The 25,375-nt window shown below is 40.8% G+C and overlaps 1 protein-coding gene across 1 annotated transcript in view; it reads right to left on the minus strand.

Moving 5' to 3' along the window:
- The window catches only part of marchf5 (membrane-associated ring finger (C3HC4) 5), a 50,768-nt gene that overhangs the window by 13,174 nt on the left and 12,219 nt on the right, over positions 1-25,375 (minus strand). Inside the window, exon 2 of the mRNA XM_062058745.1 lies at positions 16,645-16,847. Coding sequence (XP_061914729.1) covers positions 16,645-16,847 — 203 coding nt within the window. The remainder of the gene's footprint in view (positions 1-16,644; positions 16,848-25,375) is intronic.

Genomic DNA, 25,375 nt, shown 5'->3' on the forward strand with positions numbered 1-25,375 from the left:
TGTTGTTACAAACTACAGCAGAGAACAAGGTCACTCAAATTCTCATCTCAAATGGGAGCATTATGTGGACATGAGGTGCACCACAGGGAAATATTAGCCGCCACACCTTAAAAAAAGAGTTGTTGGGTTTTTTTTTACATGAAAACAAATAAAGTAATACAATGTATTGTAGCGTCCAGAAGAAGACACACAAAGTCTGACACTCTTTTTGGCGTTTATTACCAATCTTATACTAACAACAGGCCTAATTCCAAAACTAGTAATTCCTATGTGCATACATAGGTCTGTGTCCGTGTTTCACTCCCGGACACACAACACTTCCTCATTCTAGCCAACACAGTGTGTTCAAGACCATGGGAAAAATGAACATCCTAACGCACAAACATACACTGTAAGACCAGAAGGTAGTTCCAGTATGAATGGATATATGTAATTTATTATTCGCGCACTATTGACTAGTGATACACCGAAAATTTGGGGAAAGGCATAGGAGACCAATTAAACCGTTTCAGGTTCCACAGGAGTTACTCTGAAATTATTGGCCTTTAGGAAGCTGTTTACAGAACTAAATCCATCAGTACTTTACACAGCTGAGTACATGACCGATGTGAAGTACTAGACAAACAGGACCTGAGGACCAAAAACATTGAAAAGAGAACATCATTTTTAATATTAGTCTTTTCCAAAGCGCTTATTCACTACACCTGTTTTTAAATGTAGTCGTGGACTGACCTTACACTGCTTGACTGCATTCATGTGCATTATTTTGATGACAGAGTAGGAATGCCTTCCGCTCTCTGCATTATCACAGGGAAATGGGTCGCTCCATAATGATCCGCGAACAGGATAGAGAGCAAAGCATTTCATTACATCCACTGACAGCTGATTTTGTAATTAAGATGATTAAAAAAGGGCGAGTCTAAGGCTAGTAAGTAGAACGCTTCAGTCGGTAGCTTGGCACCGTTCAGCTGTTGTGTTTTATGTGTGTTGGGCAGAGGGACTGCAAAAGAGGAGCAAACGAGGACATGGTGTCCTATGAGCCAAGTTGATAGGCCCGCTTTGGCTTTGCAGCAGGTTCTGATGGGAGTGATGTCACAATGGAATACTAGCACCCAACTTCCACCACTTGTGCACCATTTGTCTATTAAAATAATGAAATCAATACAAAAAAGCTGTGATGAGGACTTACTGAAGGCTTACAGTCTGTGCACATGAGCTGAGTAACATTAAAACTTCAGCCAAAAATATAATTTAATTCAAAATGGGATGGGCAATATGCACTAAAATCTACATCGTAATATACAGTACAAAGTGATTCAAAGATAATACGCCAAAATCAACATGCATTTCTTCAGTTCTAAAGCATTGTAATAGACTGAATCAATGGTCATTTAATACAGGAGTTATCCAAGTTGTATTGTGTTATAATTTCACCATTGTAAATGGTAAATGGGTTGTACTTGTACTTGTATAGCGCTTTTCTACCTTTTTTTAAGGAACTCAAAAGCGCTTTGACACTATTTCCACATTCACCCATTCACACACACACATTCAAACACTGATGGCGGGAGTTGCCATGCACGGCGATAACCAGGCCCATCAGGAGCAAGGGTGAAGTGTCTTGCTCAAGGACACAACGGACGTGACTAGGATGGTAGAAGGTGGGGATTGAACCAGTAACCCTCAGATTGCTGGGACGGCCACTCTCCCAACTTTGCCACGCCGGTGGTCATGTAATCCTTTCGGCGGGGTTCAATTGTAGGAAGTCGATGTGTTTATTTTTGTGTTAACGTATGCGAAAACAAATGCCATTGTCACGGTGCTTTTAGAACAGAATTTGGCATTAATCCACCCCATCGTGAGAGCATTTGACAGTGGGTAAAACAGTTTATAGAGACTATAGCTGCTTGTGTAAAGGAAAGAGTCCTGGAACACCTCGATAACATGGAAGATCGGATAAGAGCAGCAATCAACACGGTGGATCGCGACATCGTTTGGGAGGAATTCTCAAATCGTCTTGATGTTGTCCGTGCTGCCGGTGGTGGCCATATTGAGCACTTGTAAAGCATGGAATAAATACTCAAAAGTTATGTACTGATCCAGGGTGTACCCCGCCTACCGCCCGAATGCAGCTGAAATAGGCTCCAGCACCACCCACGACCCTGAAAGGGACAAGCAGTAGAAAATGGATGGATGGATGTATGTATGTATGTACAACACGTGTTCAAGCTAGGTTTTTTATTGTCTTTCATTTTTGAAATATCGAGTGATAATTTTGGCGTATTCTTTTTCAATCACCCTGTATATTGTAGCTTCTTGTAGTAATATATATCACAATATATTATTTGGCATATAAATGGTAATAGAACCATTTCAAAATGGGTTACAAAGACTCCTAATTTGGCTGCGGTAACACATTGCGTAATCTCCAGTTGTATTGTTTTTTCACAACTAATTATTAATCTACTTGGTAATATTTGGTTACTTTCTGATGTAACATGTTTCTACCTATACTTTTGATAAAATGTAATAAGTGCTTATTCTTAACATTGGTTTTAGTGATGCTACAAGTTTGGGTATTGATCTAATACTAAATAGTTGTAGGAGAGCAGTATTAGATCATTTAATGACATTTTTCACAAATGTGTTAATAATTTTTATTAATTTTACTTATTACTTACAAAAGCAATAACTACAACTGGCTCTTATTTCTTGACATTGTAAAATAACCAAAATGACAAAAAAAAAGATTTTGTGGTATTATGTATCTAAGCACTGTCTCATCGACCACATACTGATACAACCATTGTTGTCATTACTGTCAATATTTGCATCGATCTACGACTTAGCAATTAGCTATGCTTGTGCATGCTAAGTCATGATTTTCCTCGAGTGATAATGTTACTTGTAAGAAACTTATTTTGCCACCCATGGAAATAAGGATTAGTGATTTAGAAGCTGCACTGTGGAAGGACATTAGCCGCTAGCGAAGACGCTACATTGTGCTGAGGATGCTTCCGTTCGCTTGTTGTGGTCAAATTTGGGACATAGCTAGAATCTGTCATCAGTATGCATTATCGCGATATGACAATCTATCATCTGTCAGATTTACATAATTTATAATACAACCCTAATTTCAAGGCATTATTGTATTGTTGTTGTATGTCAGTAAACTCCAGAAATGTTAAAGATTGCATCTTAACTAGTAGGTCATTTGATTGTAACTTAACATCACAATTTAATGATGATCTTTACACTTCTTTAGCTCGGTTAGGGTCAAAGGTCATATTGATCATGCATCCTATTTTTAGTCCGTGCTCTACCTGTTAACAAATGTATGCATTTTGTCTTCACTGCTAATAAATGATGACTTCAAGAGTCATGTGGAAGTTTTCTAGTTTTTCTACATATATTTAACAAACATAAACAATTTTTTTTGCAGTGCTGCAGAGAGCAACATCCTGTCACGATTTATTGACTGTCCAGCAGCAGCAGTACACTCCTCTCAGCCTTTGATGAGCTGCTTCATCAGCTCCTCCCTTGACCCAGTTTCACTCCCACTCAAACTCATAAAACACGACCATACTTCTGACACTTTTCTTTTTGGATGCGGTACAACGGTAAACTCGAAGATCTTTTAACTATGAAAAAATCCCGGACTCTATGACTCTATTGTAGGAAAAACATGTCAAGCATTCCCATTTTAGGTGAGAACCTTATTGCTGACCTGTTATATATATTTAGTAGCACATAGTGCTCTACCATATACGCAGTTATATCTGCTAAGCAGTTCATCTTTGAAACACCTCCAAACTTAATAATTAGTAGTCCTACAATTCATGATTGACACTTTTACCTTGAAATAGCAAAGTGCTAATATCCCTGCAAAGTGCGAATATCACACATGGTGGGTTATTTATTGGGTCCAAGGAAGTGAGCTGAACTTTCTGCTTGTAGCACTGAAGTGAGTGACAGCACAGCTTTGTTCCCTATGAATATAAATGAACCTTATTACCAGCCAGGCTTCCAGCAGATAACATTGTCTGGAGGCCTGGTTTCATCTCAGGTTGCAGCGTCTTGCTATTTGAAGACAATATTCTAGTCGCCCAGTGGCTGATGGGTAATTCAGTGTGTGTGCACCAGCAAACGTAATGTGTTTAAGGCATAAAGACTATTTTCAAGGCACCTTGCACGAAATATCATTGTCTATCCAGGAATGGCTGGAGATTAAGAACAGAAAAGGAAAGTAAGCAGATGCTGTCAAACTGGGTCTACTGTGTGAGACCATAGCTGGCGTTTAAACAGCTGTACCTCTCACTACACTGGCAAGTAGGGCTGGACGATTATGGCAAAAATAATAATCCCGATTATTTTTGAGCGATATTGTAATCTCAAAAAATAACATGATTATTAATTAATATGAAACATGAGAATTTATTGCACAACAAAAACTTTACTTTAAATATATAGTTGAGGACCGAATTGTTAGCCCTCCCATGAGGTATTTCCCAAGTGCTGTTAAAGAGAGCAATGCATTTTCTACACAGCTTTTCCAAACACCCTCGTTTCATTTTGGTTGCTTCCAATATTTTTATTTGCACACAGGAACACAGTTATTTCACGAAAACCAAAAATTACCAGAGTCAAAATTATTAGCCCGCCGGAGGAAATTGTGTGTACTTTTTACGCGATAACAGCCTGCAAATTTTTGTTGGTTTTCCATCCTCTCAAACGCAGCTCCTGAGCAATCCCAGCCCATTCTTTTTTGGCAAACCTCTCAAGCTCCGCAAGATTTGATGGTCTCCTGCCATGGACCTTGGTCTTCAATTTTCCCCAAAGATTCTTAATGGTATTCAAGTCAGGGCTTTGTGCCGGCCATTCAATAACATTCACTTGGGCCTTCTGGAGCTAGTTCTTCACCAGGAGTGACATGTTTTGAGTCGCTATCATTTTGAAAGACAAAGCGGCAACCCATACTCAGTTTTGCTGCTGACTTCAAAGGGTTCTCCTCCAAGATCTTCAAATACCCTTCTTTCTTCAGTATTCCTTCCACCTTGACAAGATTCCCGGTTCCAAATGCACTGAAGCATCCCAACAGCGCAATAGTCCCACCACCATGTTAACTGTGGGGACCATGTTCTTTGGGTTCTATGCCTCTCCTTTCTTTCTCCAAACATAAGCAGTGTCTAAATGGCCAAAGAGCTCTAGTTTTGTTTCATCTGCCCGAAGGACAAACTTTCAGTATGCATAGTCTTTCTCTAGGTTGTCCTTTACATACTTAAAGGCCTACTGAAAGCCATTACTACCGACCACGCAGTCTGATAGTTTATATATCAATGATGAAATCTTAACATTGCAACACATGCCAATACGGCCGCGTTAACTTATAAAGTGACATTTAAAACTTCCCGGGAAATATCCGGCTGAAACATCGCGGTATGATGACGTATGCGCGTGACGAAGTCCGAGTAACGGAAGTTATGGTACCCCGTAGAATCCTATACAAAAAGCCCTGTTTTCATTTCATAATTCCACAGTATTCTGGACCTCTTTTGCAATTTTTTTAATGAAAAATGAAGGCTGCAAAGAAGACAGTTGTAGGTGGGATCAGTGTATTAGCAGCGGACTAAAGCAACACAACCAGGAGGACTTTGTTGGAGCGCTAGCCGCGCTAGCCGCGCTAGCCGCCGACCTCACCTTGACTTCCTACGTCTCCGGGCCGCCAAACGCATCGGGTGAAGTCCTTCGTCCTTCTGCCGATCGCTGGAACGCAGGTGAGCACGGGTGTTGATGAGCAAATGAGGGCTGGCTGGCGTAGGTGGAGAGCTAATGTTTTTAGCATAGCTCTGTGCAGTCCGGTTGCTAAGTTAGCTTCAATGGCGTCGTTAGCACAGCATTGTTAACCTTCGCCAGCCTGGAAAGCATTAACCGTGTATTTACATGTCCACGGTTTAATAGTATTGTTGATTTTCTATCTATCCTTCCAGTCAGGGGTTTATTTTTTTTGTTTCTATATGCAGTTAAAGCAAGATGCTATCACGTTAGCTCGTAGCTAAAGCATTTCGCCATGTATTGTCGTGGAGATAAAAGGCACTGAATGTCCATTTTGCGTTCTCGACTCTCATTTTCAAGAGGATATAGTATCCGAGGTGGTTTAAAATACAAATCTGTGATCTACAATAGAAAAAGAAGAGTGTGGAATCCAATGAGCCAGCTTGTACCTAAGTTACGGTCAGAGCGAAAAAAGATACGTCCATCGCTGCCTCTCAAGTCATTCACTGTAACGTTCCTCATCTACGAATCTTTCATCCTCGCTCAAATTAATGGGGTAATCATCACTTTCTCTGTCCGAATCTCTCTCGCTCCATTGTAAACAACGGGGAATTGTGAGGAATCCTAGCTCCTGTGACGTCACGCTACTCCCGGTACAGGCAAGGCTTTTTTTTATCAGCGAGCGAAAGTTGAGAACTTTATCATCGATTTTCTCTACTAAATCCTTTCAGCAAAAATATGGCAATATCGCGAAATGATCAAGTATGACACATAGAATGGATCTGCTATTCCCGTTTAAATAAAAAAAAATCATTTCAGTAGGCCTTTAAAATTGTGGACTTGTTCTTGGTCTGCAGCCTCGCAGTCCAATTATGTGCAAGATTCTCGTGATTGTCTTCTTTGAGACTACAATTCTAGACTTGGCTAAGTCAGTCACTAGTGTCTTGGCAATTGTTCTGGGATCTCCAGACACATCTCTCACTAGCTTTCTTTCCAGGGTCTTAGAAATATTTCCTTTCCTACCTATCATGCTTTTTTGTACCATGTGGCGGATATAAATTAGTAATGAATAAACCACAACAAGTGGAAAAATAATATTAGTAATAACAATACATTTAAATAACAATAGTAATATAAAAACACTAACATTCAGTGTTTCCGTTTTAATTTCCATTTTTTTACTTTTTATAATTATTTTACCATCATAGAGTGTGTGCTTTTCTGTCAAATAACATTTTATCAAATATTTGTTAATTAAATGCAAAATTCCTCACATTTATTGGTGTAATACATTTTTGGACAATTTTGACCAGTATTTTAGGTCAAAGCACAATAGATGTGTACAAGTATCAATAAGTGCTTTAAGTACGTTATGCTTGTGCAGGGTACTTTTTTGAAACCATTATTTTGTTAGCGCAGTCACATCAAATGTGGCGTACCACGCTATTATTGTGAACAATTTTCCTTGTGGATCATTAAAGTTTGTCTAAGTCTAAGTCTAAGGGTGTGTGCTGTGCTGTTCTCAGCTTGACAAGTAAGGAGACAATTTGAGACTGTTAAAAAAAAATAAAGTTGCGACTGCTGTTTGTACATTGATCTTACATCGACATACTTGCCAACCTTGAGACCTCCGAATTTGTGAGATTGGGGGGGAGGGGGCAGAGCTAAGGGGGGAGTTAACACATTACCGTAAAATATCAAATATTATTTATCTCATTCGCGTAAGAGACGAAGCAAATGGCAGCAATCGTCACACACACACGTCAGCAATTGTCACTCACACGTCAACCAATAAGAATTCGGCAGGGGAGGGTCATGGCAGAAGTGCATTGTGGGTCATGGGATGCTAACTGCTATATGCTATATGCTACTGCCATGGCTATTAAAATGGACCACATCAACATTGGCGGTAACTTATAAAAACTGAGAAGGACTGAAGTAAAATGGCACCGAAAAAGAAATCATATACTGCAGATTACAAGCTGGACGTAGTGAAATATGCGGCAGAGAACGGCAATCGAGCAGCAGAAAGAAGGGACATACCAGAGGCGACACCGGGGAGGAAGATTTCATCGGATTTAGCGATTAGGAGTGACAGATTGTTTGGTAAACATAGCACGTTCTATATGTTATAGTTATTTGAATGACTCTTGCCATGATGTGTTGCGTTAACATACCAGGCACGTTCTCAGTTGGTTATTTGTGCGTCATATGGCGTACACTTATTCAGGCTGTTGTTCACTATTCCTTATTTATTTTGAATTGCCTTTGAAATGTCTATTCTTGGTGTTGGATTTTATCAAATAAATTTCCCCAAAAAATGCGACTTATACTCCAGTGCGACGTATATATGTTTTTTTCCTTCTTTATTGTGCATTTTTGGCCGGTGCGATGTATACTCCGGAGCGACTTATAGTCAGAAAAATACGGTATACGTATATAAATAAAAGAAATACTTAAATTTCAGTGTTCATTTATTTACACATATACACACACATAACACTCCTCTACTCATTGTTGTATTTGAAGTGCAATGCTTTGCAGCAAGTAGCAGGAAAGATGTGAGTTTAGGGTTGAATTGTCCATCCTCGTTCTATTCTCTGTCACTATCTTTCTAACCATGCTGAACACCCTCTCTGATGATGCATTGCTGTGTGGCACGCACAAAAGTGCCTTCATCAACTGCACCAGAGTCTGGAATCTTCGATCTTACCCTAGCATACCCCTTCCCCTTCGAGCTGTCCTAGATGAACTGCAATTCTTGTTTCCAATCATTTTGGAACTTGCAAGCGTACTTCTTCTTCTTACTCGTCGTCGCCATGAATGTCTCTTCTTCGTTCTTCTGCTTTGTCTCTGTTATGTTTTTGGACATTACTACTTGTCGTAATTTTGAAGCAATGCATGATGGGAATCCGGATGTGTGTCAGTGTATTAACGTGCCGGCTGGAATAAACACACGCTGAGAAATAGCTCTGTGCCTGCCTACTTTATGGGTTATAGATAAACCTATGGATAACGGAGACATACTGCATATAATAGTCTCCTTCTTGTTGTGTGTGCAGTTGCGCACTGAGCTTCAAAAGCCGTAGATGTTATAACGTGACTGGGCCGGCACGCTGTTTATAAGGAGGAAAAGCGGACGTGACGACAGGCTGTCTTCACTCAGGTCCGCCTGGAAATTGGGAGAAATTCGGAAGAATGGTTGTCCCGGGAGATTTTCGGGAGAGGCACTGAAATTCGGGAGTATCCCGGAAAATTCGGGAGGGTTTGGCAAGTATGTACATCGATGATATCGTTCACAACAACACAAGCAGATGAGCTGTGTTGTGGGGGTATGGATTGTTCTTGCTAGCTTTAGCTTCGTAGTTTAGTTGCTGTTTCATGGGTCTGTCTCAAAATTGTCAGGATTGGTCTGCAAAATTATGGCCAATATAGAAATCCTGATTATTAATCATGATTATTTACTGTTGCTTAAAACATATTTTATTGTACTTTTTTATTTCAAACAAACAATATGTGAACTTAACTTTCATTTCAAAACAATTCCTCAATAATAAAATTAAAATGTACTAAAGACAAAGGGCTAACTAAAATAAAATGTGCCATTGCAAAGTGCGATCATAAAGCACCTGCAAAAAAAAAAAAAAAAGTTATGCACGAAAGGAACATAAAAAGGAACACATTCATTGTACTGCTCAATGTATATATAGGACATATGTATTTGGCCAAATAAAACGTTATTACATCCATTATTTTGGTGTGATTTTGAGAGGTGGATGGATAAGGGGTCCCTTGTTGCACCTCGTTGGTGTTACGGTCGTCTGTGTTTTGGGCACCCCAGCTTTTGTAGCTGTTAGGCAGAGCTTTGCGCCAGTGGGGGGAGGCCCGCTCTGTTAAACAACCAGCTTCGCAGCGCAGGCAAACAATGGTGGTTGAGAAAAAAATGGGACGTGTTAATGCTTAACCTGTCTCTGCAACTTGATCATTTGTTTGGATGTGCACACCAACGCAGCTTTGCCGTGCAACTCCTTGTGGTGTTTGTTGTTGGTTCATGCGCGCGCATTTTCGGGTTTCCGGAAACGAGCGGGAGTGCCTAGAGAACGCCGAGGTGTGTTACGGGTTAAAAAGCGTGCCTGTTGGTACCCTGTGGGTAACTGCGGGAAGGGAGGGCATAATGTAATAATGCATTTCTTTTTTCTAATATTTTCCAGAGCTACTGGATGATCTACCTTTAACCTGTCACTCACGCTCACCTGAGTACACCGTCTATCGGTCACCTATTGGTGGTTGACTGACTGTTGGTCGTGAACGTGCTTGGTTTGATATGCAGCTAAGCCTGTTTTTTTAAATTTTAATATCGCAGAGGTTCACCCTCATTTAATCGTAGCTGCCAAAATCGTGATCACGATTAAAATTTGATTAATTGTGCAGCCCTAGTTTAGGAAAGAGCGGTTGAGTGTGTCAGGGATAAATGAGCGCTACCGGACACATTATTTTCCCAAACAAATTTTCATTCTCCTCACAGAGACAGCATTTTACTTACATTATGTCAATATCGTCTATCCCCGTTTAAATTTTAAAAAATCATTTCAGTAGGCCTTTAAAGGCCTACTAAAATGAAATTTCATTTCAGTAGGCCTTTAAACAGAAACACATCCCCATGCTGCTATCCCCGTTTAAATAAAAAAAATTAATTTCAGTAGGCTTTTAAAGGCCTACTGAAATGAAAATGTGTTATTTAAACGGGGATAGCAGATCCATTCTATGTGTCATACTTGATCATTTCGCGATATTGCCATATTTTTGCTGAAAGGATTTAGTAGAGAACATCGACGATAAAGTTGCAACTTTCGGTTGCTGATAAAAAAAAAAGCCTTGCCTGTACCGGAAGTAGCGTGACGTCAAAGGTTGAGAGGCTCCTCACATTTCCCCATTGTTTTCAATGCAGCGAGAGCGATTCGGACCGAGAAAGCGACGATTACCCCATTAATTTGAGCGAGTATGAAAGATTTGTGGATGAGGAACGTTAGAGTGAAGGACTAGAGTGCAGTGCAGGACGTATCTTTTTTCGCTCTGACCGTAACTTAGGTACAAGCTGGCTCATTGGATTCCACACTCTCTCCTTTTTCTATTGTGGATCACGGATTTGTATTTTAAACCACCTCGGATACTACCGTAATTTCCGGACTATAAGCCGCTACTTTTTCCCCTTGTTTTGGTCCCTGCGGCTTTTACGACGGTGCGGCTTTTTTTGCGGCTTACGGTAACCAGGGGCGCGCACTACCGAGGATGCGCGAGACCGAGGCAGACATCTGGCGCCAGGTAACGAGAGCAAAACAAAGAGTAGGAGAGCGTCAGCGACAGTTTGCGCGAAGGAAGTGTTCATGCAAACACCCTCAATATGGAAAACAAACGGAGAAGTGCATATGATGCTGCTTTTAAGTTAAAGGCAATCGATCTGGCTGTCAAAGAAGGAAATAGAGCTGCTGCACGTACCCTTGACATCAATGAATCAATGGTGAGACGTTGGAGACGGCAGCACAGGGGCGCCGAAAAGGGGGGCTAAAGGAGACGGATTCTAGGGGCCCATGATGGAGGGGGGCCCAGAGAGGCCCCTAATGATGATGAAATTATAATACAGAAAAAATAATGACACTAAGTTATTAACTAACATATAATCACACATGTTTTATTTTCCATGTCCTGGTAACAATACTTTTATTTGTTTTGGAAGCAACAACACCTCCCCCCCCCCCTCTATTTACGTAAAATGGTTCAGTCCGACTAGATCAGCTGCAGGTAGAGCACCGGCGATTTGTCACAGACAGCGCCACAGCGGGCAAAGCGGAGGAGACAGCACTATGCCTCAAAAATCAGGCAGCCAAAAAAGAAAGGAAAAGAAAATAAGAGAGGAGAAGGAGTTGAAGGGTCGACAATATGTCACCCAATATTTCAAAAAAAAAGGTGGGTTTGTTAGTTGTGGTGGAAAGTTATGCATATTAACTTTGTCCCTGTCTGTGGTATAATAAGCTAGCTCACTTTTCTCACCATGTTAGCTCAAGAAAAATCTGGATTTTTACATTTTACTGCTATATTAGTTAAATAATTAATCCAGTCAAACATTTATCAAGCTGTTCTTATTCAATAATAGTTGATCTCCCCTCTGAAAATGAATTCCATTGTATTCAGAGTGCTCAGTTCTTCCCCTACTGTACATGTCAACTGTGATGCTGTTCTTCTTTCAAAAATATGGTAATGATAGTCAAAAATACCATTAAAATGCATAATTGTATGTAAGATAGCATAAAAAATGTTGCCGCTGTGTTGGGGGCCCTGTAAAGATTCTTTTCATGGGGCCCAAAATCCCTAGCGGCGCCTCTGCGGCAGCATGAAGAACTGATTCAATGCAAAAAGACAAAAAAATCCTTCAGAGGTAATAAAAGCAGATGGCCGGAGCCGTTGATTCCACTGACGAAGAGGAAGGTTTTGAGAGTGAGAACAAAGGAGAGAGAGTGGCTGACGACGGCATTTTGGACCTGTTCTTCTCCGACACAGACGAAGAGGATTTCGGTGGTTTTAGTACTTAGACTTAGACTTAGACAAACTTTAATGATCCACAAGGGAATTTGTTCAACACAGTAGCTCAGTTACAATGATGGAAAGTGTAAGGATGGAAAGGACAATGCAGGTATAAATAGACTAAAAAAGCTATAAAAAAAATCTAACATATATACGAATATATACATAATATGTATACAGAATAATTTATACACAGATATATTATATTATGTCTATAACATATATACAATATAAACCAATGACCATGTACAATATTACAGTATATACAGTATATATGACAGCAGCAGCATAAAATATAGAGTAGGTCCAGCAGGAGGAAGACGATGACACAATGATTAAAGACTAACTACTGGTAATACCATTGTATTATTTGTACTCTGCACGAATGCTGTTCGCCATGTCAAAGATGTGAAAGTTTGATTGAATGATTGAAAGATTTATTGTTAATAAATGGGACGCTTTGCGTTCCCAAACAGTCATCTCTGTCCCGACAATCCCCTCCGTGGTAGCAGGAACCCCTATATACTACAGTAATTACACATCAAAACGCCTGCGGCTTATAGTCGGGTGCGGCTTATATATGGAGCAATCTGTATTTTCCCCTAAATTTAGCTGGTGCGGCTTATAGTCAGGTGCGGCTTATAGTCCGGAAATTACGGTATATCCTCTTGAAAATGAGAGTCGAGAACGTGAAATAGACATTCACAGTGACTTTTATCTCCACTACAATACATAGGTGAAGCACTTTAGCTACGGAGCTAACGTGATAGCATCGTGCTTAACTGCGGATAGAAACAAAATAAATAAACCCCTGACTGGAAGGATAGACAGAAAATCAACAATACTATTAAACCATGGACCTGTAAATACACGGTTAATGCTTTCCAGCTTGGTGAAGCTTAACAATGCTGTTGCTAACGACGCCATTGAAGCTAACTTAGCAACGGGACCTCACAGAGCTATGCTAAAAACATTAGCTATCCACCTACGCCAGCCAGCCCTCATCTGCTCATCAACACCCATGCTCACCTGCGTTCCAGCGATCGACGGCGCGACAAAGGACTTCACCCGATCACAGATGCGGTCGGCGGCCCGGAGACGGAGGAAGTCAAGGTAAGGTCGGCGGCTAGTGCGTCTGCTATCCATCTCAAAGTCCTCCTGGTTGTGTTGCTGTAGCCCGCCGCTAATACACCGATCCCACCTACAACTTTCTTCTTTGCAGTCTTCATTGTTCATTAAACAAATTGGAAAAGATTCACCAACACAGATGTCCAGAATACTGTGGAATTTTGAGATGAAAACAGAGCTTATTGTATTGGATTCAATGTGTCGGCATACTTCCGTTTCAACGATTGACGTCATGCGCATACGTCATCATACATAGACGTTTTCAACTGGAAGTTTAGAGGGAAATTTAAAAATTGCACTTTATAAGTTAACCCGGCCGTATTGGCATGTGTTGCAATGTTAACATTTCATCATTGATATATAAACTATCAGACTGCGTGGTCGGTAGTAGTGGGTTTCAGTAGGCCTTTAAATTTCCCGCTAAACTTCCGGTTGAAAACGTCTATGTATGATGACGTATGCGCGTGACGTCAATCGTTGAAACGGAAGTATTCGGACTCCATTGAATCCAATACAAAAAGCTCTGTTTTCATCTCAAAATTCCACAGTATTCTGTACATCTTTGTTGGTGAATATTTTGCAATTTGTTTAATGAACAATGAAGACTGCAAAGAAGAAAGTTGTAGGTGGGATCGGTGTATTAGCTGCTGGCTCCAGCAACACAGGCAGGAGGACTTTGACTTGGATTGCAGACGCGCTATCCGACGCTAGCCGCCGACCGCACGGATGATCGGGTGAAGTCCTTCGTCGCTCCGTCGATCGCTGGAACGCAGGTGAGCACGGGTGTTGATGAGCAGATGAGGGCTGGCTGGCGTTGGTGGATAGCTAATGTTTTTAGCATAGCTCTGTGAGGTCCCGTTGCTAAGTTAGCTTCAATGGCTTTGTTAGCAACAGCATTGTTATCCTTCGCCAGGCTGGAAAGCATTAACCGTGTATTTACAGGTCCATGATTTAATAGTATTGTTGATTTTCTGTCTATCCTTCCAGTCAGGGGCTTATCTATTTTGTTTCTTTATGCAGTTAAGCCCGATGCTATCACGTTAGCTCCGTAGCTAAAGTGTTTCGCCGATGTATTGTCGTGGAGATAAAAGTCACTGTGAATGTCCATTTCGCGTTCTCGACTCTCATTTCCGAGGTGGTTTAAAATACAAATCCGTTATCCACAATAGAAAAAGGAGAGAGTATGGAATCCAATGAGCCCTTGTACCTAAGTTACGGTCAGAGTGAAAAAAGATACGTCCTGCACTGCACTCTAGTCCTTCACTCTAACGTTCCTCATCCACGAATCTTTCATCCTGGCTCAAATTAATGGGGAAATTGTCGCTTTCTCGGTCCGAATCGCTCTCGCTGCATTGAAAACAATGGGGAAATGTGAGGAGCCTTTCAACCTGCGACGTCATACTACTTCCGGTAAAGGCAAGGCTTTTTATTATCAGCGACCAAAAGTTGCGAACTTTATCGTCGATGTTCTCTACTAAATCCTTTCAGCAAAAATATGGCAATATCGCGAAATGATCAAGTATGACACATAGAATGGATCTGCTATCCCCGTTTAGATTTTTAAAAAATCATTTCAGTAGGCCTTTAAAGCAGATATCTTTGCCAAAATCATTTACAAATGGCACAAATTGTGGAAAGGTTTGTGGAAAGAATTTTATGTTATGGTTATATTATAAAAAAATATTTATTTTTTTTGTCAGGTAAAAGTTATTTTCTACATACCACAGTATTACATCCGTCCATCCATTTCCTACCGCTTGTCCCAAAGGCTGCTTATCCCAGCTGCACTCGGGCGGAAGGGAGGGTACACTCTGGACAAGTGGCCACTTCATCGCAGTGCCAACACAGATTGACAGACAACATTCACACTCACATTCTCACACAAGGGCCAATTTAGTGTTGCCAATCAACCGAGCCCCATTTTTTATTCTTTAAGAAATGGGTTTTTTCTGGCGAATCATTTTTATTCTAGCTGATGACTTTTCAATCCCATCGTTTTAATAAACAACCCTTAATTATTCACCTGTGCATCTTCTTTTCAGTTACTTCCTTCAAAATTGGATACATATTTAGACAAACTGAGTCGAGCGTGGAATATTCGTGCATCAACCGACGTCAAAGTTGAAGGTTTATTTAATCAGGATTTTCTTTTTCCAAAATTATGCAGCATTAGCTATTTTTGGTGAGTTTATCAAAATAACAAAAAAGCAACAATGTACAGTAAACAAAATAAATATTAAAAGGTAAAAAAAACTAAACTAAAATAACTTAATTTCATGCAGATATTTGGTAAAAATATTGTCAGTCAAGTGGGGAGGGTTGTGCCTGAGTGAGTAGCAGAGTGAGAGAGGTACGCCATATGCACTTGCTGACTAAAAGAGATGCTGCGGTCGCATAAACTGAAGAAATTTGAGTAATTTGCTTGATGTAGAGAAGACAAACCCTCAAGCGATTGCTAGTCTCACGACCGATTGAAAGTCTCGCACAATACCCAGTCTATGTTTCTGCACTCGATTAACCTGAGAATACATAACTGATTGTTAGCGATTGTAGTGGATCCTACCGACGCAGCTGAAGCAACTCGTTTGCTGGTCAACCCGGATATTCGATTGCATTGCTTTATCTTTCATAACCCCAATACTTGGTCACTCCATCACTTTCACCTTCCCCAGCAAGGCAGTTCTCATCTTAGGGATGTGTTTGGGGCTTTTTTTAGTTGTAAATACATTATTAATACGTCCATCCATTTCCTACCGATTGACCCTCATAATTTGGACAAAATAATTACTCAATATGTTAATTCATAGAGAAGAGGAGTTGTCCAGTACGTTCAATATGTTAATTAATGCTATTTTATTTCAGTGTTCTAAAATTGTTCTTTCAGTGCAATAAGAAACATATGCTTAATGTATCATAGGATTTTCTGTTAAAATAAAATCAATAATTACTTCTTTGTGATCTCCTTTATTTTAAAAAGTATTGAAATACATTTTCCTAAATATTGGTATCTGGACAACACTACTGACTAATTGTGTCCATATTTAATTTCTATGATATTGTTGCCTGAAAAGATATACTGCATTAAAAAGGATGCTGGTATCACTTACAAGATCCTGCATCCCACCCATTCCCCACCCCCCATATTGTTTTTAAGGGGCCACTTACCAAGTTTTGGAAAGACTATGAGATATTCTGCATTGCACTGTGGACAGGCTACGCGTGCAGTGCTATTGCCACGCTGCTTCTCATCCACCCAGCGCTGTAGGCAGGCCTGGTGGACCCACTTTGTGGAACCACGGCAGCGGCATGGACACACCCACTCTGCTGTATGGTCGTCATCGTCTGTTGCAAAGCATACCCAGCAGTTCCTAAAACAAACACATTCATTACTCTTTTAATGGGTCTAATGAAAACAAAACACAACCTGGAATTTACGTCAAAGCGCTTCCACAATCAATCAAAATTGCCATAAAGGTCTAGTTGATGAATGCACGTTTGGCAAGATCGATAAAGAAAAGCCATTAGACAAATAAGAACCGAAGCTTGTAGAGTGTCTGACTGTAACACAGGAACTGGTCCATGCAAGGCCATTCATCCTACCGTCTCACTGAGAGATTTTCCAGATTACATTTCAGTACAAACAGTTTCCCACAGATGTGATTACACTTGGGGTGGTAAGTGGGCCTGGCATGTGACCAGAACTACTCAGGGAATCCCTGGGGCGCTAATCATCGGGATCCATATCCTGCACTGATACATTTAGGAAGGGAATCATATACATGAGTAAAATTATTGGAGAGGAACCCACTGTCTAGTAGACGATTCATTAAGGTTGGTACATAAAGCACTCATAAAATACAGTGGTACCTAAATTTACGAGTACCCCAACTTATGAACATTTTGATATACCAGTGGTCTCTCTGGTTTTTGTTATGCTTTGAGTTTCAGCAATAAATTTGAGTTACAAGCATCCCTGCCGCTGGTAACAATTCTCCACACCAGATATCGACACAATCCTGCCTTCCAACCAGCGGAACTGAGAAAGTTAGTGAAAAGTAGACTGCCAAAAAGAAAACGCAGACGCCATCAAACGAATCAGAAAAACACATTAAAATAAGCATGCCAAAATGGATGGATGACCAACCGTGTAGGCGAGCAACCCTGCAGAACAGTCTGACCAGAGCGCCGTCAGTCTGCAGACTCGGCACCACTCAGAAACAGAATCCAGCCTCAATGCTAAAACAACATTCAAACTGTGGACATTTATCCATGAAAATATGAAAGCTGCCAAATGGTGTGCCGTGCTTCAATCCGTTCCGTCTCATGACTCTACAAACTAGACAACCGAGCATTAACCTTGCACAATGGGTCTTACGCAGACTGACTCTGAACGCTCCGGTCCTTCACACAAAAACGTCCAATAGAAGTTCTTACTGTTACACGCAGAGAAGCAGCCCAAAGGAGACACCGATTAGTCTGCTCCCCAACATATGTAGTTAGTAGTACATGCTATTGTATTGTGTTTCAAACAATGTTCTTATTTTAAAAAGGATGTTGCATATTATAATTGCTTGCGTCTACATGAATGTTTTTGATAAACAGAACATGTGTCTAGAACTTTCTAGATTTGAAACTGTCATCTTGTTTTCAGTCTCAGTTACAGGACAGGTTGTGACTAAAAGACAAAAGAAAGGTTTACTAAAACCAACCTTTTTGACCGGTCCATGTATTGCAATCACTACTCCACAGTAACCGTATTCCACACAGTAACTGGGCATTTCATAATAGAAAGGATGAGAAAGACCCCAAATTAGTCCACAAAGTCAAAATAAAGAATGTGATTGTTGATGAGATGACACAGGGCTCGAATGTAACCACGGCAACCGAACGCCCTTGTCATTTGCCGGAATGCCCTAAAAAAATTATCAGCATTTACGGCAAGAACATGCCGTGACCGCCCTTGACTTGTTATTTGTTGATGGATTAGGGCTGTAACGGTAAACTGCGATAAAATTCCGGACCATTAGTAACACTGTTTAATTATTTATATATCTAAAAACAGTCATTTATTAATGCATTCTAGGCGGCATTGCTCATTTCCTACAAACACACCATCAGCTGCGCCTCCGAAGATGGCTCATGCGCAGCAGCGCTGTTTGCAATGGCGGAAAACAACAGACGGACCTCACGCTTGAGATGTTGCCCTCTTAGTAAACAGACAACATCTGAAGTCAGGATGTATTTTGAAAATGATTCCCGAACGCAGCCAACGCTGCTGCTCACTGCTCCCCTCACCTCCCAGGGGGGGGAACAAGTGGATGGGTGAAATGCAGAGGGTAATTTCACCACACCTAGTGTGTGTGTGAGACTATCAGTGGTACTTTAACTTTAACTTTATTTTGAATTGGTAAAGCATGCTGAAGGTAAAATAGTTGAGGACAGTCAGCCCATCACCAGAAATTGTTGTTGTTCCAATGCAATCAAAATAAATAAACATGTGAATACCAAAGCATTTGTAATTTCAACAATTTTCTGGGAGAAGTCGTGCATTATCTGACAGAAATGCAGGGGTGCCAATATTTTTGGCCATGACTGTATAAGGTCCTCATTCATCCAGGTCAGTCATCTCAGGGCATTCAATTGATCGCAACTGGACAGCTTGGTTTTTCTTGCTTCATATTTTCTGGTTTCTTCTGATCAATAGGGTTGGGTATCGTTTGAATTTGAACGATTCCGATTCCGATTCTTTGTTTCGATTCCGATTCCTGGCTATTCTCGATTCTGATTCTTTTAAGAGGCAGGGTCAAAAAAAAGTTTTGGATATTTTAAATGAGCTAGCTAACCTACATACAGTCTTTCTGAATTAAATAGTCTGACATTCTCCATCAGTTTTAATTCTATTAACTTTTTATGAACTTTACTATAAATTCCTCACAGGGCTGTTTTCAACTAGAATATTAATATCAAATCTATGAACTTGAATATAAATATTATAAATACATTTTCACAGGGGTACACTTTCCTCAAGAGAGCTTTATTTTTGAAAACCTCATGAAAACACATTTACACATAAGTGTATGATGCTGCAGGAAACCTCATGAAAACACATTTACACACACAAGTGTATGATGCTGCAGGTACTTAAACATGTTACCGTGCTCCCACTGATGGGCTAACCTGGTGCAGAAAAGCAAATAAACAATAAGAAACAACTTGCAAAACCCAGTCCAGATTAGCAGCAGGTACAGTATAAAATCAGAGACAGTTCTTGTTTAGGAAAATGACCAAATCCGCCTTCTCAGGCAGGATGCGTGAGAGTTCTGGACAGATAGTGTCTCCAGCTGTGGAAAATACACGTTCGCTGGGTGTGGAAGAAGCTTGAAGGCATAAATAGGAGAAAGCGAGATCTGACAGCAGGAGGAGGACGGTCGGCGCAGCGCGTCGAAGAAGGGACATGCATATATTTGTACTTCATGAACTCGGAGGTGCTTCATCATGTTCGACTTGCACCCTCCTAAGCACGAAACAGTCCTGTCGCACGTGTTATATTTCGCCGATATTTCATTTTTTTTAGTAATATAAAGCCACACTTTCGACCGCCGACGGCCGCTATCCATGCTTGACTGACTCGCTCGGCTACATAGGCTCGGCTATGCTAACACTTCCGGCGGTGGGCGCTTCTTCGTTGGTGTTCAGCGGCTTCTTCTTCCGGTCGGCAGACTTATTCTTTTTTTGCGGTCGGCGGACTGGGTATCGAAACTAGGAATCGAAATTTAAACTTTTGAACGATTACGGGAGAATCGGAAAGTTAGTCCCGGTTCCAATCGATACTCGATACTCGATACCCAACCTATTGATCAAAAAATATAAATATATATCGAATATTTTATCGAACGCATTTTATATTCATCATCATCAATCTTATTGATTGTGTCTATTGCAATATATATCGATATCGTTTTATTGGTCAGCCCTAGTAACAATCCTAGAACAAATTCCTTTTTTAAATCCGGCAGGCCTATTTAAAACTGGTTATTTTGGCTCAGTTTCAGCCGTGCCGGTGTCTCCGGCATTGTCCCGCCCACAGCAACATCTGATTGGTTACACAAACCACGCTTGGAAGGGGCAGAGCCAATCAGAAGCTGAAAACTTTTGCAGGCTCCTCATTCTTAAACAAACAGAGAGAAAAGTGTGGAGATTAACTCCGGTGTGTGCATGAACACATACAATTCATACATCTAAGTCCTCTACCTTTCACAACTACTAGTAACGTTAATATGAGCAGAATACCATAACAACTTCATAAACATAAGCAGCAGCTCCTAGCTCGTAACATTGATATGGAAACAGTCCATTAGAGTAGAAGCATGTTTGCGTGTTTGAGAGATTCAGTCTAGACCAGGGGTGTCAAACTCTGGCCCGCGGGCCAGGAGTGGCCCGCCGTGTAATTTCACTTGGCCCTTGAGGCGATATCAAATTAACACTAGAGCTGGCCCGCCGATTATATACAGCGGCGGTGCCGCGGTAACACCGCAATCACCGCTAATTCTCATACTTGCCAACCCTCCCGGGAGACTCTCAAATTTCAGTGCCCCTCCCGAAAATCGTCACGTCCGCTTTTCATCCAGTCCAACAAGTGCTGGCCCAGTCACATAATATGTGCGGCTTCTGCACGCAAATGCAACGCATACTTGATCAACAGCGATACAGGTTACACTGAGGGTGGACGTATAAACAACTTTAACACTGTTAGAAATATACCCCACACTGTGAACCCACACCAAACAAGAATGACAAACACATTTCGGGAGAACATCCGCACCGTAGCACAACATAAACACAACAGAACAAATACCCAGAACACCCTGCAGCCCTAACTCTTTCGGGCTGCAATATACACCCCCGCTACCACCAAACCCCGCCCACCTCAACCGACGCACGGAAGAGGGGGGGGGGGTGTATATTGCAGCCCGGAAGAGTTAGTACTGCATGGGATTCTGGGTATTTTTTCTGTTGTGTTACGGTGCGGATGTTCTCCCGAAATGTGTTTGTCATTCTTGTTTGGTGTGGATTCACAGTGTGGCGCATATTTCTAACAGTGTTAAAGTTGTTTATACGGTCACCCTCAGTGTAACCTGTATCGCTGTTGATCAAGTATGCGTTGCATTCACGTGTGTGCGTACAGAAGCCGCACACATCTTGTGACTGGGCCGGCACGTTGTTAGAATGGATGAAAAGCGGACGTGACGACAGCTCGTAGAGAACGTTAAAGGCAGTGCCTTCAAGGCACGCCCCCGAGACTGTGGTCTGGGTGGACTACGAGATATAATGACTGATGAACACCTTCGTTCGATAATGAAGGTTGCCTCAGCTCAAAGCCTGAGCCTCGACATTAATGAACTTGCATCCAAGAAAAGATGCCAGGTATCTGGCTTGGACACATCAGATTAGATCCGTGTGTTGCAAACTGAGCAGTTTAAAGTCCTGAATGGTTGGTTTATTCATTGTTATTTTATTTTCAAATGTAGTAGCCTGTGGAAAAAGTTAATGTTGATATTTACCTCAGGAAGCTGCAAATAACTCGATTTTGCATGTCACTATAAAGTTCTATAAGCCTTGCTTGTTCAATATTCAATGCAAAACTTGTTTGGGTCCCTATTAAAAGGTTAATTTGTTCAACCTTGGCCCGCGGCTTTGTTCAGTTTTAAATTTTGGCCCACTCTGTATTTGAGTTTGACACCCCTGGTCTAGACTATATACAGCTGAGTAAAAACACTCCAAGATAGTTCCACTGATTAGCGTTCTTCAGCACACAGACACAAAAGTTTCTGTAAGTAGACATTTCCTTTCTTAGCCTTGTACATTATGTTTTGTACTTTATGTCGCTATATGACAATGTCTTAAAAAACGTCCATCAATATTTAATCAATCACAGTTGACGTTATTAGGATACATAATATTTCAGCCTGTCCGTGTGGTAGGGATAAAAAATAATTTCAGGGAAACAAAACTTTATGGATATTTATTTATTTAAAAATGTATTTAACTTTATAAGAAATGCTACTCGGCAAAGGAACTCCCGGCACTTTTTGTTTGTTTTTTAAATAAACATGCTTCAGGCATTTAAACAAGATTAAATGTTGGGGATTGTAATAGTATTATTATAAATGTATTGTCATTGGCCTCATTCACCACTAATAATCGGTAATGGATCTTGTTGTTAGGATAAATTAAATAATGCTATTTAGTTTGTTTGATACAAATAATTATGTATAAACCTGTTTCCAGGCTTTCCCCGAGATTGCTAAGATACCTGTGGCGGTGAGGGTGTGGTTAGTTGTAGGCCTGGGCCGATATTCGATAAGTCAATAAACCAAGGATAAATGCAAATTAAGTCAGTAAGTTTTCCACTATCGATAAATCGCCATGTGCATGCTTCAAGAACAGACACGTTTTTCATCGGTTTCAGCATTTGCGCGCGTTTTTACCATAGCGAAATTAAAAGAAGGGGGGGAATTCTCTTGTCCTTCATTAAGTGTCTCGGACTCTTTGTTTGGCAAGACGGGGCTGCTGTCCCACTAGCGTCACACAGTGCGACAAGCTAGCCAGTGACCAACACATGTAATAGCGAACATGGACAATATAATCACAAAAACAAATGCCAACGCTGCAATGTGGAAATATTACAGTTTAAACCTTTGGAAAAAGATGAGCCTATCTACACCAAGGAGTAGCCGAATGTACTCGAACACGACAAACCTGCACGCCCACTTGAAACACAATCAGCAGACAGTCCACATTCACTAAGCGTTTGGTAAACAAGGTCAGTGCAAACAAAACAGCGCAAAATGGTGTATGCTCACAGAAAGTGTGCTTAAATACATCACCAAAGACATGCTACCATTTAATACTGTTGAAAAACTAGCTGCAAATGTTTGACAAGACATTTGCCATGTTGTCATGCCGTGTTGGCGTTTGCCAGACTTAGTTTTTTTTTTTGCATATGACCTGTTAATACATCTGCAGGGTTTTTATTTTATTTTACCCTGCAGTTTTGTTTAAAAAGGCCCTCGTATGTTATTGTCAGTTAAAGGCCTACTGAAACCCACTACTACCGACCACGCAGTCTGATAGTTTATATATCAATGATGAAATCTTAACATTATAACACATGCCAATACGGCCGGGTTAACTTATAAAGTGACATTTTAAATTTGCCGCTAAACTTCCGGTTCGAAACGCCTCTGAGGATGACGTATGCGCGTGACGTAGACCGGGGAACACGGGTATGCCTTCCACATTGAAGCCAATACGAAAAAGCTCTGTTTTCATTTCATAATTCCACAGTATTCTGGACATCTGTGTTCGTGAATCTGTTGCAATCATGTTCATTGCATTATGGAGAAGGAAGCTGAGCAAGCAAAGAAGAAAGTTGTCGGTGCGAAATGGACGTATTTTTCGAACGTAGTCAGCAACAACAGTACACAGCCGGCGCTTCTTTGTTTACATTCCCGAAAGATGCAGTCAAGATGGAAGAACTCGGATAACAGAGACTCTAACCAGGAGGACTTTTGACTTCGATACACAGACGCCTGTAGAGAACTGGGACAACACAGACTCTTACCAGGATTACTTTCATTTGGATGACAAAGACGCAGACGTGCTACTGTGAGTATGCAGCTTTGGCTTCTAAACATTTGATCGCTTGACCGTATGTGCGCAACTTTTTTTTGCGTATGTACGTAACTTTTTTAAAATATATAAGCTTTATGAACCTTGGGTTAGGTGAACGGTCTTTTGGGCTGAGTGATTGTGTGTGTTGATCAGGTGTTTGAATTGTATTGGCGTGTTCTATGGAGCTAGGAGCTAGCATAGGAGCTAGGAGCTAGCATAACAAACACGCAGGTGTTTTTATGCAGGATTAATTTGTGGCATATTAAATATAAGCCTGGTTGTGTTGTGGCTAATAGAGGAAATATATGTCTTGTGTTTATTTACTGTTTTAGTCATTCCCAGCTGAATACCAGGTACCGTGAGTATGCAGCCTTGGCTGCTAAACATTTGATAGCTTGACCGTACGTGCGCGTCACGTACGTAACTTTTTAAAAATATATAAGCTGTATGAACCTTGGGTTAGGTGAACGGTCTTTTGGGCTGAGTGATTGTGTGTGTTGATCAGGTGTTTGAATTGTATTGGCGTGTTCTATGGAGCTAGGAGCTAGCATAGGAGCTAGGAGCTAGCATAACAAACACGCAGGTGTTTTTATGCAGGATTAATTTGTGGCATATTAAATATAAGCCTGGTTGTGTTGTGGCTAATAGAGTATATATATGTCTTGTGTTTATTTACTGTAATAGTCATTCCCAGCTGAATATCAGGTCACCCCCGGCTCTCACAGCATCTTCCCTATCTGAATAGCTTCAACTCCCCACTAGTCCTTCACTTGCACTTTACTCATCCACAAATCTTTCATCCTCGCTCAAATTAATGGGGAAATTTCTCGGTCCGAATCTCTCTCACTTCATGCGGCCATCATTGTAAACAATAGGGAACTTTGCGTATATGTTCAACTGACTACGTCACGCTACTTCCGGTAGGGGCAAGCCTTTTTTTTATCAGATACCAAAAGTTGCAATCTTTATCGTCGTTGTTCTATACTAAATCCTTTCAGCAAAAATATGGCAGTATCGCGAAATGATCAAGTATGACACACAGAATAGATCTGCTATCCCCGTTTAAATAAAAAAAATTCATTTCAGTAGGCCTTTAAGTAATGTACAACTCTATGTCTGCTTACATATTCAATATTGAGGTGCTACTTTGTCAAAATTGTCCCTCTGGCTCTATATTGATGAAAAATTAAATTACATTTACTTGACCGTGTTGGGGGGCCGG

The sequence above is a fragment of the Entelurus aequoreus genome, linkage group LG09 (genome assembly GCF_033978785.1).
Source record: "Entelurus aequoreus isolate RoL-2023_Sb linkage group LG09, RoL_Eaeq_v1.1, whole genome shotgun sequence".
Lineage (NCBI taxonomy): Eukaryota > Metazoa > Chordata > Actinopteri > Syngnathiformes > Syngnathidae > Entelurus > Entelurus aequoreus.